Below are 14,961 nucleotides of genomic sequence, written 5' to 3' on the forward strand. Positions count from 1 at the left end.
GCGGTCAAGCCTGGTGTCGAGTCTTGGCGCGAGAGAGTCACGTGGCACGCGTCTCTGCCGTGTTTTGCAGGCATCTCTTCCCGAGGTCGCGATTGGCTGCGTCACGTCGCGTCGGCAGAAACACTCAACACGCTGTAGGCGATCATCACAGCGTCTGGTGCGGATGCAAGGCGTGCTTGCTTTTCTCCCCCATATCTAGCTTTCTTCTCTCCAACCATCTCCTCAATTACATCCTTGCTTCCTTTTCTCGACGAGTCATATTGCTCTCAACCGACGAAAAGGCTGTTCTCAGTTCGCTCCTTCCTTCAATTCCTTCTTCACCGTGTCTTCACTCGATATAAGGTTGAAGGAAGCCCCTACCTGTTTGTCCCACGTTGAACATTCCAATCGACTTCCCCCGCGTCCCGTATTGCATAATCATACATACCTGCGCATTCTCCGGGTCGACGCAAAGCTTCGATCGAATCAAGGCTGGCTATGAATAGCTGATAGGAGCGGGTTCGGCTCGAATTTCCTACCTTGCTTCGCGTTCAAAGCACTCGCGTCTCCCTTGTTCCTCAGCGTCCGACACACCTGAACGAGGCACTTGCACCTTCCTCATAAACCTCCGAACGTCATTTATCTCCAATTCATATTTTGGATTCACAACTACCTTCGGCTTATGGTTGAGATTGGATTGCTTGTGGCATGGAATCTCAGGACGGAATATCCGTCCGGCCTATGAGGCGTGGGTTTGCTCTGTCAGATACAGTCTGTTGATGCTAACCTTTGAATGCGGGATTGCAGTGAAGGTACTCTACACATTTGACGATGAGAGTAAAACGAATTGCCTTGCCCGGTGGCCTCACTTGCTCGATATCCAGACTGCATCCCTGGACGAGCAAACTCAGATTGGTGTCATCGAGCTGAAAACGTGCATTCAAGCCATTGTGTCTGCAAGGTGGGTAATTCCTCTCCTTGAGTCCAAGTCGAATCATACTAATGGATCTTCCTTCGACAATCTAGTCCCGAATTGGTGGCCAAGCTGGGACAAGACTACACAGTATATGCATATGACTATTCAGAATATGAGACGCCGCTAGTCGGTCAGGGGATGCTCTCATGGGTGCTTGCTTCGGCCTCTCCGACTCCCAACGCACCAGCACATCAATCGAAGACTATGGTCACGGGTCGTGTGTGCAAAAATGTGCTCGGTCTCTTTTCAAAAGGTGCACAAGAAACATTGGAGGTCAAACTGCGATTGGTACCAGTACCTACTGTTATGCAGAGCGAATACCTCGAAAGCATGCAGAAATATCGGGAGTTGAGCAACATCATTCCTCATGAGTTTGACGCACAATCATGGACAATCTTCCTTCGTCAGAACCCCGGGCTGCTGGGTTTATACAACACACAACCCCTTGACCGCACAACATCACCCATGGATCACACTGGAATCGAACGGTTTCACCGGTTACTCAGCGAAGGGTCCACCCCGAGGGAATTGTCTTCGATTGCTCCAAACGGAAATTTTCGATCTATATCACCCGCGCAGTCCGCGCTTGCCGCTCCGAGCAGGGTGTCCACACCTGGTCAACTCCAACCACATCATGAGCAATTTCAAATACAGCAGGCACCTCAGCAGCTGCTACAGCAAGAAAGGTCTCACGGGGAAATCCGCCCTTCCTCTAGTGCTTCCATGCGCGATTCTGAGCTGCCTTCGCATGCTCACTATGCCAGCCGCCGGGGTTCGGTACAGTCAGGTTATGGAAGCTGTGATGAATCTGCCGACCAACAGCCACGAAAGCGGGCCAAGCTGTATCGAGCGGATTGGCCAGGTAGATCTGACTTCAACATTGAAAGACAGCCAAGCTCCTTGCGCGTCGCAGCCAGTACAGCTGCCTCTGTTCGGATTCACCGTCCTACCCCTGTCAATCCCGCTGTCGCTGCTGCCCAGAATTCGAACGAGGAGCCTGTCCGGCCGCCAACGCCTATCTCTGGATCGCACGACCTTCCACGCAGAGGGAGAGCGGCCCCCAGCCTTCTACGCGAATCGTCTGTTCAGAGCAATAACTATACTTCACCGTACCCCATGAGTGATGATCCAGGTGATCACAACTCCCACTCGCCAGAGGAGCCGCGCTACCAGGGTCTGTTCGAACCATCAATCAGTATGCCTTCCTCGCCTCCAGTCTTGGATTGCGGGTTTCCCAATCCATCTAGTCCCGTCCTTCCACCTATGGTAACCGATCCCGACTCGGGTTTCATGAGCGGTGGCTTGGATGATCTCTTGGATGATGATATGGGTACTCCTTTAGAGGATTGTGCAAAGTCGATCTCAAATGACGCACCAAAGCGCAGACGCGCAACGGATGCTGCAGCCCAGGCCAGCTCTCCTATCAATCCTCCCACCGTACCAGAGAATCAGATCGAAAACATGTTGGCCAGAGATAGTTTGCCAGAGCAAACTCCGAAGGGAGCAGTCGCTGCTCCTGCTCCTGCCCCAACTCGCGGTCCTGCCAGTGCGGCCGGCTCGAGGCCACCATCGCGGGCGAGTTTCAGACAGGCCCCCAAGCCTTTGGCTCCTGCCCCCATCTCACAAAGTGAATTGGAGCAACTCATGAATGCGATTCCCGCAAGTGATCCGGTCATTCCGTCTCATGTTCCTGCTCAATATGCCCATTCCTGGACAGGCCCCATGAGCGACCTCCCCAGCGCTGAGACGCCTACGCCGAAGCCTGTGACTGAGGATGGCAAAGTCCGGAGTGGGGCGGGGGCAAGAAGGCTTAGGCAGGTCCAGGCACGCCTGGATAAGTGTATCCGAGACGGTCAGGTCCCTCCTTACTGCGACAACTGCGGGGCCATTGAAACTCCCACTTGGCGCAGGGCCTGGTCAAAGGAGTTTGTTGGAGGGGAGTCTGATGCCAATGAGCTCATGAAGGATTCGACCATGCTATTCTGGCAGGTTTTGGAAAGGAACGACAAGGATGAGGTTACAAAGTTCAAAGGGTTCAAGAAATCCTTGGTTGACGCCGACAATGACTTCGTCCAGATACTTCTCTGTAACCGTAAGTCTAGAGGTTAATTTTTTTTCACTGGGATTGTTGCTGACATACAGGAAGCCTGTGGTCTTTGGCTGCACAAATTCAAGTGTATGCGCCCTGAGAACAGATGGAACAAGCCTGCCAGCGGTAAGAAAAAGCGGATGCCCCGGAATCGTAAGGGAGGAGGCCCGCTCTCGGACAATGGCACCTTGGCGAAAATACACCCCAAACCCCAGTCCTCAAGGCCGGCTGGGTCCTCTCCCGGCGCATCTGATGCCTCGTCACCTGCGGAAGAGGAAACCCCGCGTGCAGATAATGGCAACGAGAATGGAAACGATCGAGACAATGACGATGGCGTTCAAGAAGTGCCCTCCAAGCGGCATCGTGCCAATAGCGCTGAGCCACGACGGTCGTCGGACACCGCAGAGAAGCGTTGGCAGGAGCAAGATGCAACGGAGGCGCTGCGGCGGGCTATCCAGTCCAGCCCAGCCCGAAACCTTGAGAAACGCCCCGGTCCATCGGTTGATGAGAACAGCCTTACACCTAAGCCAGTGAGAAGAGCGCTCTTTCATACTGCTCAGAACGAAGGTTGTCCTCTCAAGCCCTTGGGCGGTTCCGCCCTGAACAGTCCACGCCGTAGCCCTCGCGTTAACTGTCGCGATCCAGGTCAAAAATCCCAAGACAAGGAAAACGCTGCCATTGACAAAGACCTAGAAGGGTTATTCGAGAGTCCGCCCTTTGAATATGATCTGCCCGCCAGTCCTACCCCCAGAAGACGAAACCAGCGTAGCAACCTGCTGGGAGAGAAGCGCAATTCGTTGCCGTGTATCTCGCCTTTGTCCAGAGCGCGCCTTGAGGGAAGCTCAGACATGACGCCCACCAAGCTCAGCGCGCAGAAACTCCACCGGGTACAGGGCAGTACAACTGTGACGCCCCGTCAAAATAAAACGCCCAAGTCTTTGCGATCTTTAGGACCCGGTCTGCCTTCTATGCCCGACGGTGAATTTAATGTGGAGGCCTTGGGCAATATTGACAGTATGCTTGTTGATATCTTTGAGGACGTACCGTCTTCCGCACAGTGTGACTCCTTATTTTCTTTTGGGCAACCCAAGGACTCGACAAGCGGCAACTGGTCTGGTTGGATTGAATCCGATTACATTTCATTGAACGGATCCGACGACCAGGAGGCAAACGGCGAGCAACGGATGGGTAGGCGCAGCGGCGCAAGTGAGGACGAAGATCTCATCCACGCCATTCTATCCGACCCGGACATCCAAAAGAATGCACATTTCGATCCATTCCAATTTGCTGGTGCAGACGCCTTGGACACTGGCTTTTTTGGCTCAGATTCAGTTACCGCTGATGTCACCGCTCTCGGCTCCAGTAGCAAAACCGCGGAGGAGTCCGTGAGCAAGGAGTTGGCTTGAGTATTACAAACTAATGCCTTATGACCTCGCTCTTCCTCTCACTCTTTATTTCTCCATTTCCATCTTCTACATTCTTACGCACCTCGTTCATGATCAAATTTTCACAGTCTGTTGGCTTTTTCTTAGCGAAGGCGTTGGGCGGGATTCCTGGCAATTCCAGTGTGGTCTTTGTTTTCTCATGCATTTCTATGCGAAAGTGTCCCATATCATGATGTTGTTCTAGCGTTTTACTCTGCCCATCTGACACGGTTGTCAAAAAGCACAAAAGCCTGTTTCACTCTACTGTTGCCTAACCTGACTGTTGGATCAATTTTCCTTAGTTATGACATCAAAGGGGCCGTATGTCTCTTCTTAGCATCTAGATAATGAACAAAAGATATGCATCATACATTTATTGGAATGATTCTGCAAGTACAGTTGTAATCTACTGAGGAATAGACTTGGTATGACTTGACTCCAACCAACACCAGTCTTTCAAGACCTGACCAACTACAAACAGCAGTTAGAAGCCTCGACATGTCATTGGCAAAGCAATTGATACATATCCTTATCTTTGCCATTATACTCCTTGCTTCATCCAGTAAAGCAAGGAAGCCTTGGGGGGGAAAAAGAGCCTGACAAGGATATCCCACGAACAGCAACCACCCTGCGTTAACATGATCCATTGATCTCAGTGCAGATTTCACGGGGCTTCCAACTCAGAGTATCTAGGTATCATATCCGTAGGTTTGTCGCCGAACAAAGGGTATGTCAATTGTGAGATATAGTTCTAAATCGGGCGGCAAATATGCACAAATCGACCAGATTCATCTATTCATTGGAATCATAGAATATAGGCTTCAACTTATGCGTCACTTCGACAACGTGTTCGTAGATCTTGTAGTCTGTGCAGCCATCATCATTAGTCACTCGCCCGCTTTGCTTCCGACGACTGATTCTCAGTTGGTGAGGGGTGCACTCACCGCAATCCGAAGGGTTGCCCCAGTCCGTCGTGGCCAAGACACGGATCCCGAGGCCCTGTTGCACATCATTAGCTCCTGCTGTCCGGTTTCTCTTGCTGTCAGAGGCACGTACCTGCCCGCCCTCTAGTTCAGCGACTTTCCCTACCACCTCGACTAACTTTCCCATCTGCAGATGCGAGTCTGACTTCAGGATGAGAGTGACGTCGCCGTTGTCCCCGCATGTTATTGTTGCGGTGTCGCCGTGTAAGGCTGTTACCGTTCCGAGGATGCGGACGGTGTGTGTTGAGGAGCCGCTGGAGGGGTGGAAGGCGTGGAGGTGGGCGGGGAGGACGCGGGGGGTTTGGAGGGACATTTTTGGATTCGCTGACTTTGGGACCTTGGAGGTTGATTATTTGGGTCTTGCAGTAGTTGTTTCGCTGGGATTGATAGGCAGCGTTGTAGATGTACAGAGGTTGATATCTTGCCTGTGGTTAAGCTCCGTCGCGGGGCGCGCAACGCGTGTTCACGTGATCTCCTTACACTCTCGACCGCCCGGTGGGCTGGGCTCCATACGTCAACCGGCAGATGTTTGATCGGAGATATCAACTTTTTCCTCCGCGGTATAGCCATTCCCACCTCTGCGGACGATATACCATTTCCGCAGTCTCGTAATACGACAGATGAGCTGATAAAGTCACGATACGGCCTTATATTGATCCCCATTTTCGAGGCGGTCGTCACCATGCCTCCTCCACTTCCCTCCCAACATCGCGGTATGACCGCCAACCCTCTGAAGCCAGTTAAGCGCTACCGGCCGGGAAAACCGATCGCCGAGGAACCCTCGTCATCTGAAGAAGATGAGGATGCGGAGGAAGAGGTACAGGAGCAGGAGCGGCGCAGACAGGAACAACAACGGCAGAGGCAACAGGCTCCAAAAGCGACATCGTTTCCTGCTGGCGCTGCTGCTGCTGGGAAGATCACGAAAGGCGTGCAAGATGTAAAAATTGAAGAGGAGGAGGACGAGGAAGGGTTTGTGACGGAAGAGGAGGAAGAGGCACCACCGAAGGTAACCGCTCGTGTTGCTGGCGACCGAGCGGAGACGGTGACGGCGCAGGTAGGCGGAGACGAAGATGAGGAGGAGGAAGAGGAGGAGGAGGAGGAGGAGGAGGAGGAGGAAAGTTCGGAAGAAGAAGAGAGCAGTTCAGAAGAGGAGGCGCCCCGGAGAGTTCTGTTACGGCCTACGTTCATCAAGAAAGACAAGCGCAACAGTGCGCCAAATCAAGCACAAAACGCCGCCCATGTTGCTGATTCGGCGGCGGAGGCGGAGGCCCGCAAGGCTCAGCGACAGGAGAAAGCGGACATGCTGGTTCGAGAGCAATTGGAGAAAGAAGCGATTGCACGGACGACGGCGAACAGAGCGTGGGATGACGACGAAGTGGTTGAAGCGGGCGAAGAAGGTGCCATCGATGATCGGGATGGCGTGGATCCAGAAGCAGAATATGCTGCTTGGAAGCTACGAGAACTCAAGCGCATCAAGAGAGAGCGCGAAGCCATCGAGGCAGCGGAGAAGGAGCGCGAAGAGATTGAGCGTCGTCGGAACCTCACTGCGGAGGAGCGCGAAGCCGAGGACCGGGAGTTTATTGAGAAGCAGAAACAGGAGAAAGAAGCCGGCCGTGGCCAGACCGGGTTTATGCAGCGCTACTTCCACAAGGGTGCCTTCTTCCGTGATGACCTGGAACGCGAAGGACTCGACAAGAGAAACGTCATGGGGCAGAGGTTCGCGGACGACGTCGCTCGTGAGACCTTGCCTGAATATATGCAAATTCGGGATATGACCAAGCTGGGAAAGAAGGGAAGGACACGGTACAAGGACTTGAGGTCGGAGGATACAGGACGCTTTGGAGACGGCTTTGACAATCGTTCCCGCCGTCGGGAGGCTGCCCCTCTCGGTATCCGTGACGAGCGATTCCTACCTGACCGTCCGGATGATCGCCCCAAGGGTCCCACGGGAGCCAACGCCAGTGCTGTACGCGAGAGACGAAAGTCACAGTCAAGATCATATTCGCCAAGGGGAGACCGTCACCGCGACCGCAGGGACGACAGATATGATAGCCGGCGAGACAGTTATGGGGACGGTGGCCACTATCGTGACAATGACCGTGAACGTAGTCGTGACCGAGATCGCTCAAGAGACCGGCACAGACCGGATACCAGCGGTCGAAGGAAGCGGAGTCCTTCACCATACGACGATCGCGACAAGCGACGGCGTACAGACTATGCTACATAGACGGGCCTATGAGAAGAAATCATTATGTTCTTGGAGTTCCTGGTATCATGAAAAATGCGGATGGGAATCGGGATTGTGTTGCATTGCAGTTTGCGACAGGTCTTTGCCTTTGTCATTCTTCATATTTAATATTTTCTCTCGAGGGGTTTGGATATATACCCTGTATCTGGGCTGGTGAACAGAGTGTGTAGGATAAAAGAGACATCATGCTTGCAAATACAAACACAAAGGTCCAACAAGCTCTCGCTCGCTTGGTAAAGCATATCATCTCCTTCCCACGAATCAACGTACGCGCCTTCGCCGTGATATAACGGATTTCCCCGTAATAGTCCTTTCTCTGATATCCAATCCGATAACTCCCAGAGTCGTCGTAAGACCCGTGCAATACTGTTGTGGTCCATCCCGTCAGGCAGTGGCTCGGCGGTCAGCCATCCACTTATTTCACCCCTGCCCTTTCCAGCACCTTCTCTCTCTCCATGACACTCTCGCCGAACCGTAACAGAAAGATCGTCCGTCCGGGCCACATCTCCGTAGGCTGATTGTGCGCCGTAACCTTGGCCTCGAAACCACACCCATCACAAACCCCCTCTATGATCCCCGCCACAAAGGCAGCGCAATTGAGCATGCTCATCTCCTTCGGAACACTAATGTATGTGTTTACCAGCGGGTCATTATCTGTAATCATGTACTCGTTCGGTGTTTCGGGGGACACTGAATGCTCGAGAGCGTCTGCGGGGCGTTGGAAGAGCAGGCGCCAGAGGGGCCCATGGATTAGATGGAGCAGGGGAAGAATGCGGAGAGGTCGATTAGGAGGGGAAGCAGAGGTCGAGGAGCTTGATAGCGCGGACGATGTGGAGGACATGGAGCGGTAGAAGAGGAGGTCGAGGAGACGGAGGCCGAGGGGATAGCCCTGTTCGTTTAACCTGGCGTGCTGTCAGGATGGGGCGACGAATCTATCAAGCCGCGTTGCACTCACCTGCGCTCTAGATCCTGTATCCCTGTTACTCTTCGCTGAGCATATGTGACCATCTCCGCGAACAGGAAGGCGAAGCTTGCCCGGCTGAGCTCCGCATTTCGACTGCGGTTCAGATGTCTGTCGTAGATCGTCTTGCGGTTCGAAGGGATTCGCAGGCCGGGGCTTTGCTGCGCGACTGTCGTCACTTGCTTTGGGGGTGGCTGTCTCTCGGCGGTGCCAGCTATGGTTGTTCCACTGGTGCTGACGGACAGCATCGAGGAGTGTCTGGCGGGGTGTGATTGTGACATGGCAGTTATGGTCGGTTGTTGCACTGCTGGAGATGGAGATGGGAGATTTGCGGGATGGGGTAGAGAGAGGCAGTAATTCAATTAATTATTGCATCGTCTTATGTTGGTAAGGAGATTATTTCATGAGGGAGTTTGACACGGGGTCGTTGGTTTCCGATTTGCGATGTTGGATGTTGATAAGGAGCGTTGACGGTGTAGGTTGAGACGTTCATCATCACTCCTCCTCAGGCGCTGAAGGCCATACAATACCGCACATCGAATGCACAATATTAGACTACGAGCGACTGGTCATCCAGATAAAAGCAACCATAGATGCTTCCACAGACATTATCCAGTTCTATAATTTTCTTCTCTCGAATTTTGGAACATGTTCGACAGCTACAAGCGCTGAATGCTTACGGTGTAGTCAAGGGAGTAGAAACAAGTAAACACGGAGAAACCGAGCATGTCGGGAAGCAAATTCATCACTATATCTAACTCTCAACGATATTATAGTCGTAGCTCTGTCAATTGAAGCAATCGAGTATCCAGTATCGATCAAGGCCAGAGCAACGACATAGACCTCGCACAATCAAACCCGTCAACAACCATGGTAATCCCAATTATCAACCTATACTGAAAGCCATTATTAGCAACTATTCAAGGACCTTAACAAAAGTCATGCTCAAATCCATGCCAAATGACCAACAAGAATCAGACATCCAAGGAAGATAATGCGCACAGAGCACGTCTATGATGGGTTCATGGCGACGGCTAGCGTGGAAACTGCGAATGTAGGAAAAAATTTTCATCATAAGAGAGCCAGAAGGCTCTGTTGGTCGATTTGAGGATCGAGACAGGACAGGTAAAAATCGTAAGACTTACCAAAAGTTAGTGAGTCGCGACATGGTGCGCTGTAATGAGCAAAAACACTATTATTATTATAGTATTTAAAAGCTCAATCAACTGCGGGAGTCTACATATAACTCCAGTGCCAATTGAGCAGGCAATGCTGCTGTGCGAAGTCGAATTGGTGTCGTTTGTGGAAGAGCAGAAGGAAGAAATTTTGCGGCGGCGGAAGGCCTTTTATAGTCGGCCTGAGGCTGCCCGGGAAACCCACTGACCCATACGAAGCTTCTAGAGCGAGAGCAGAAAGAAAAACTTCAGAACAAGCGACGCAAAGTCGAAGGTTCGATCGGGCTGACAGAATTTCCATTACTCATGGTAATTATCTTCAGTTATGCAATATCGAACAATGACATGCCTTTGAGGGCCACCTAAATAGATGATTCCAAGGTTATGTGTGTGTGGAATTGAACAAGAGCAGATGAGAAGCGAATGAGTATGAAATCATCGTCAGTTGCATGTCTTCCCCCAATGATATCCATATGCAAACAATTGTAAGATTGCTCCTCTATATACAAGTCATGACCGCATATCAGCAAATCCCCGGTTGGCGCTGCGTTAGCAGCAGGATGCGCTATTTGAAGCTCTTCTGCTTTTCCCGCGAATTCCAATTTAATGTTTTGGAGATACTCTGAACCCAGTCCTCGCCACGTCGGTTGTGTGGTAGCACGTTTGCAAACGGATACCGCGATGCGGATACAGTCACATAATCGCCCGGCTGCAATTCGATTCTACCATGGCTGTCAGCGAATCTCAATGTAGCTTCCATGCCGCAGAACCCACCTCTCTCGACCATCGAAGCTTGCCCATGAGCTTGTTCGGGCATCATAAGGAACTCCCATACGTAGAACAATGGTGTCTGGCAATATAATCGGTCGGAAAGACAGGGTGTGGGCGCAGATGGCGGTAACGAGGATGACGGGGTTCTCTGGATGACACAGTGAACCTCCCGCGGCTAGATTGTACGCTGTCGAGCCGGTAGGCGTCGCTATACAGATGCCGTCCGCTAGCAACGTCGTGAAATGCTCATTGTCACCGAACAGCTCAATTTGAGACATCGCTGATAGGGTCAGTCAGGGACCCATTTCCAGGCAAGGCCGAGTGCATTCAAGGGGGGGGATGAGTTCTTACTGGGGTTCGGTCCTCTGTCAAGCACAACATCGTTGAGGATCTGGAAAACCTTGTCCGGCCTATGGGTCAATGTTCCTTCCATCTCCTCTCCTATAAGTTCTTCGACGAGATCCCGCTTCGTTATCTTTGTTGCGTCGTCGTCCGGCCGCCGATTGCTCCTCATGATAGTGCACTCGAACCTTAGTCTGAGGCTTACCACGACACCGTCCTTAAAAGCCGTCTCTAGTATGCTCTGGTATTGGTTGAAATCGAATCTAGTCAGGAATCCCAGGGAGCCCAGAGAAAATGAGAGTACGGGTGGTACGACGTGCTGGAAAAGCCAGCTCGTGTATAGGACCGTGCCGTCCCCTCCTAGTGTAACAACAAAGTCGAATAGATGTGCTTCTTCGGACGCCATATTCGTATCCCAGTACATGAGCCGGCCTTCAGCCGTAGGTTCTTCTTGAAGGAGCTGAACAGCTCCAAAATCCGGGTGCGTCTCCAGCCGCTTCTCCACGTAGACGACATATTTTGTCGAGCGATCCTTGGAGAGCAGCCACTGGGTAACCTTCCTTGTAAGGACGACGAGAGATTCGTCGCGTACCTTTGTCACCACCAATACGCTCTTCACCGTAAGCTTGAGCTTGATGCTCCCTAATTTCTTTGACAGCTTGCGCACATTCCATGCCATATCCGATAGCTGCTTCTTGGTCAGATGACGTGATTGCACCACTGTAGGGGGTGTCTTGAGAGCCTTTCGATCCTTCGCCTCGGACGGTTTAATCGCATCGTCGTCGTCAACGCTCGTTTGTGGGAGGACTATTTCGTGCGCTTTGCCCGGCTTCACATCTTGTCGGATGTCTTTGGATGGCGGTGTTATCCATTCACCCATGATCAATGAATGCACGAAGCATGCTGTTCTCTCGTCTGCACTGTCAAGGTGTGGTCTTGATCTTGAGTCGTCTACCGAAACCAAGGACGACTTGCGGCGGTGAGTGCAATCGGGGTACAGCACGACCTAGCAGGCAGGGGTTATTCGCAGTTAGCAGGATGTTCGGATCTCAGTAATGGTGGGTTTGTGCGTTTGTTGTACCTCCAGCTGGTTATGCGTTTCTGTATCGCTGATTGCCCCTCCATGGTCCTTCCGTCAGGTCAGCTCCGGCAGTTCCTCCGGTGAGGGTCTGGCGACTTACAAAGTCATCCTGCAGCAGCCCCTTCTCCATTATACCACAGCTCTATTTTCAAAGGTGATCAATTCTGAATAAGTTTCTGATGGCGCTCTGGCGCGATTGTCCCATAATGTGTGGATTGAGAATCTGACTTGTTGCGTTCAATAAGTTGTTACGGTTCCGGTCGAAGTGGGTATGACGTCGTTAAATGGCTCAAGCAGTCATCCTACCTAATCCCGCTGAAGTGCATATCAACGTGCATACTTGCCAGCGCTCATTGTTGGCGTTAATTTGGTGTTTATTTTGTGCTCTTGCTTTTGGTGTGTCTTTCAACATATCCAGTTGTATGATTTGGCTAGAATGGTCCATTTACTTGGCCTGGTGGAGAGGTATGCCAATCCCTCCATGTCAGGTATATATATCTCCATCAATACAATTTTTGGTGGGGAGTACCCAAATATACCCACACTGCGTGTTCTGATGCAGTTCATGATAGCCATCTATCGAGAGCAAGGTCGCACTAACGATGTATTTGTTACCACATTAATCATAGAACAAAGGGCATTATATATGTGAGCACGACGCAAGGATGAATATAACATCGAGAGCCGACAATACGGTCTCCTCTCGGTCAATGTTGATCTCGGTCCCGTTATCCACCATCTTACAAACCTAGGAGTTCAGCCTGAAAAAGATACTCAATCCTCGAGGGGCAAACGTGAAAGGGAGATGAGCAACATGGTCTCCAAGTCAAGTTGGACAATCCTCGACCACTATAAGAGTACATTCCTAAATGCTAGGGACATTAGAATCCAATAATAATGGAGTAGACCATGTGTCGAAGTTGCAGCGACCGACCTTGCAGTCTAAAGGGACGAATGGAGTATTGCATGTAGCCAGGCAAATGTATCAACAAAGCTCTCATCCTGTATCGGCGTAGACAACATTCAAAATTTGTCTTTCAACTTATGTTCATTACTATATTATATTTTTAATTTTGGCGTTCTTCAACAAGTTGTCTCCGTGGCCCAGCTGGTTAAGGCGTCCGACTGTTAAGCAGCTGCTCCTAGCAATCGGGAGATCGGCAGTTCGATCCTGCCCGGGGACGATTTTTTTGGTTCTTCTCTCTGCCATTCGCACCTACCACCGATCTCTATCAGTCCAACTTTGCCTGAACTTAATTGCCCACGCTCGTGTCTTTTTTGTATTTGGTAATAATATCGATAATAATAGGTATATTCTTGTTGCGAGGCTGCACTATTCGGCGGACTAGAGTGTGCGTCAAGACACAACCTCTCTATCAACGGCTCAAGTGAGTTTCGCTTTAGCATCCCTAGACTCATATGCTCAAAAGTCCTCATAGGTCTCTAACGATTGGTCTCCATGGCCCAGCTGGTTAAGGCGTCCGACTGTTAAGCATTAGCTGTGCAATCGGGAGATCGGCAGTTCGAGCCTGCCTGGGGACGAATTCTTTTTTTGCCTTTTCTACTTTGCACCCTCTGCCTATCACTCATTTGTTTGCCTTACAATCCGCCTTAATATTTATTATTAGCGCCAACGAAGTGTTTGACGCACCACCAGAGAGTGGCAAAACAGTTCGTCCTGAGTTGCTGCAGTGGTCAGGCAGCAGTCAATTTTGAGGCTGTGTAGAGAAGTTTAAGTTTAATTGAATACTATGGCACTTGAACATCATTACTGGCCACGCCAGAAATTTCTAGCCTGTTGGTCCATCCTTAAGTTGGTACTACGCTCTGTCGCTTACCAGATAAACACTCAAGGCATCCAGATTCCCAGCCAGATACAGTCTGGTTCCTTCATTCCCATCCGAGCTTTCAGCCTGGTCGTATTTCCAATGCAACATACGGAACTTAGCTGATACGACCGCAGCTGGGAACCTAGCCACCTTAATGTCTAACTCGGCCACGTCCTCCACGTCGATGATTTAAAGCGCCTTGAGACACGCACTGCGCAGACTTAACCAATCAGATGTCTCCATGGCCCAGCTGGTTAAGGCGTCCGACTGTTATCGCAGTCCATTGTTGGACTCGGCAATCGGGAGATCGGCAGTTCGAGCCTGCCTGGGGACGTTTTTTGTACCTCCTAAAAGGTATGTTGACTTTTTTGGCGTACAGAACTCCCTTTCTTCCTATTCATGGTATTTGTGCCCTCGAAGAATAGGTCAAGACTGCATGCCTTCCCCAAACGGGAAGTACGGACACTTTCCGAAAGGATACCTGGCTGTGTTCTCGAAAGACAGATGCGCATATGACCATGTTCTGTACCGCTCTTAAAGTTTCGAGAACTACGTATCTGTCCTTGCAGTCTTCCTTAGCTCGTGGTGGTGGTGACTTTGAGACTCAATTACTTGAGTAGCACTGTTCCTTGGGTGACGTTCGCCCACCCAAGGTTCTTTGTTTCCATTTTCAAAATACATACTACTTTGGCAGCATAAGGCGGCCTTTTGCGTGGGGCTGGTCCCGTTTGGATGAAAAAAAAGAAACAGGCAGAAATAAGTGACGAAAGTTGAAAACACAAAAATTCGTCCCCAGGCAGGCTCGAACTGCCGATCTCCCGATTGCACAGCTAGTGCTTAACAGTCGGACGCCTTAACCAGCTGGGCCATGGAGACTTGTTATTGTTTCTGCCGGCAGCATTTAAAGCTCTATAAATCTGCAGAGAGCATCTTGTTACTGATCCAATCACTTGACTTTCGAAATCCATAGACGGCCCAGTATCAGCGCCGGCGCGGGCGTCATTCATTCCTGTGGTTTCTTGCCCGTATGAATCCGTTCTAGACCTTCTACGCTGTGAGACACATAACGGACAATGCCCTCGAATGTTTGGATGGTAGGGGGG

The 14,961-nt window shown here is 51.1% G+C and overlaps 5 protein-coding genes and 4 non-coding genes across 9 annotated transcripts; 5 read left to right on the plus strand and 4 right to left on the minus strand.

Annotated features, from left to right (window-relative positions):
• Nucleotides 1-758: 758 nt before the first annotated feature.
• Nucleotides 759-4,450, plus strand: Aud_005596 (putative GATA transcription factor (Ams2); the record flags this gene model as incomplete). The annotated part of the gene is made up of 3 exons (XM_043290524.1): nt 759-940; nt 1,006-3,047; nt 3,102-4,450. 3 exons carry the CDS (start codon nt 759-761, stop codon nt 4,448-4,450), a joined length of 3,573 nt encoding a protein of 1,190 aa, XP_043146459.1.
• An 810-nt stretch (nt 4,451-5,260) lies between these two features.
• On the minus strand, nt 5,261-5,764 carry Aud_005597 (putative ssDNA binding protein Ssb3; the record flags this gene model as incomplete). The annotated part of the gene is made up of 3 exons (XM_043290525.1): nt 5,261-5,334; nt 5,413-5,467; nt 5,525-5,764. 3 exons carry the CDS (start codon nt 5,762-5,764, stop codon nt 5,261-5,263), a joined length of 369 nt encoding a protein of 122 aa, XP_043146460.1.
• A 369-nt stretch (nt 5,765-6,133) lies between these two features.
• On the plus strand, nt 6,134-7,678 carry Aud_005598 (microfibrillar-associated 1 family protein; the record flags this gene model as incomplete). Its single annotated transcript, XM_043290526.1, has 1 exon — nt 6,134-7,678. The coding sequence occupies one exon, from the start codon at nt 6,134-6,136 to the stop codon at nt 7,676-7,678; it is 1,545 nt and encodes a 514-aa protein (XP_043146461.1).
• A 436-nt stretch (nt 7,679-8,114) lies between these two features.
• Nucleotides 8,115-8,941, minus strand: Aud_005599 (trafficking protein particle complex subunit 5; the record flags this gene model as incomplete). The annotated part of the gene is made up of 2 exons (XM_043290527.1): nt 8,115-8,601; nt 8,655-8,941. The coding sequence occupies 2 exons, from the start codon at nt 8,939-8,941 to the stop codon at nt 8,115-8,117; spliced, it is 774 nt and encodes a 257-aa protein (XP_043146462.1).
• Nucleotides 8,942-10,400: 1,459 nt separating this feature from the next.
• Aud_005600 (putative NAD+ kinase) lies at nt 10,401-12,159 on the minus strand (the record flags this gene model as incomplete). Its single annotated transcript, XM_043290528.1, has 5 exons — nt 10,401-10,557; nt 10,610-10,886; nt 10,958-11,954; nt 12,030-12,077; nt 12,130-12,159. The coding sequence occupies 5 exons, from the start codon at nt 12,157-12,159 to the stop codon at nt 10,401-10,403; spliced, it is 1,509 nt and encodes a 502-aa protein (XP_043146463.1).
• A 963-nt stretch (nt 12,160-13,122) lies between these two features.
• Aud_005601 lies at nt 13,123-13,213 on the plus strand. Its single transcript has one exon. It is a non-coding gene; the product is annotated as a tRNA-Asn (tRNA).
• A 269-nt stretch (nt 13,214-13,482) lies between these two features.
• Nucleotides 13,483-13,571, plus strand: Aud_005602. Its single transcript has one exon. It is a non-coding gene; the product is annotated as a tRNA-Asn (tRNA).
• Nucleotides 13,572-14,093: 522 nt separating this feature from the next.
• On the plus strand, nt 14,094-14,192 carry Aud_005603. Its single transcript has one exon. It is a non-coding gene; the product is annotated as a tRNA-Asn (tRNA).
• Nucleotides 14,193-14,645: 453 nt separating this feature from the next.
• On the minus strand, nt 14,646-14,734 carry Aud_005604. The gene has a single exon. It is a non-coding gene; the product is annotated as a tRNA-Asn (tRNA).
• Nucleotides 14,735-14,961: the final 227 nt, after the last annotated feature.

This window comes from Aspergillus udagawae (genome assembly GCF_001078395.1).
Source record: "Aspergillus udagawae IFM 46973 DNA, scaffold_4, whole genome shotgun sequence".
NCBI classification, from domain to species: Eukaryota; Fungi; Ascomycota; class Eurotiomycetes; order Eurotiales; family Aspergillaceae; genus Aspergillus; species Aspergillus udagawae.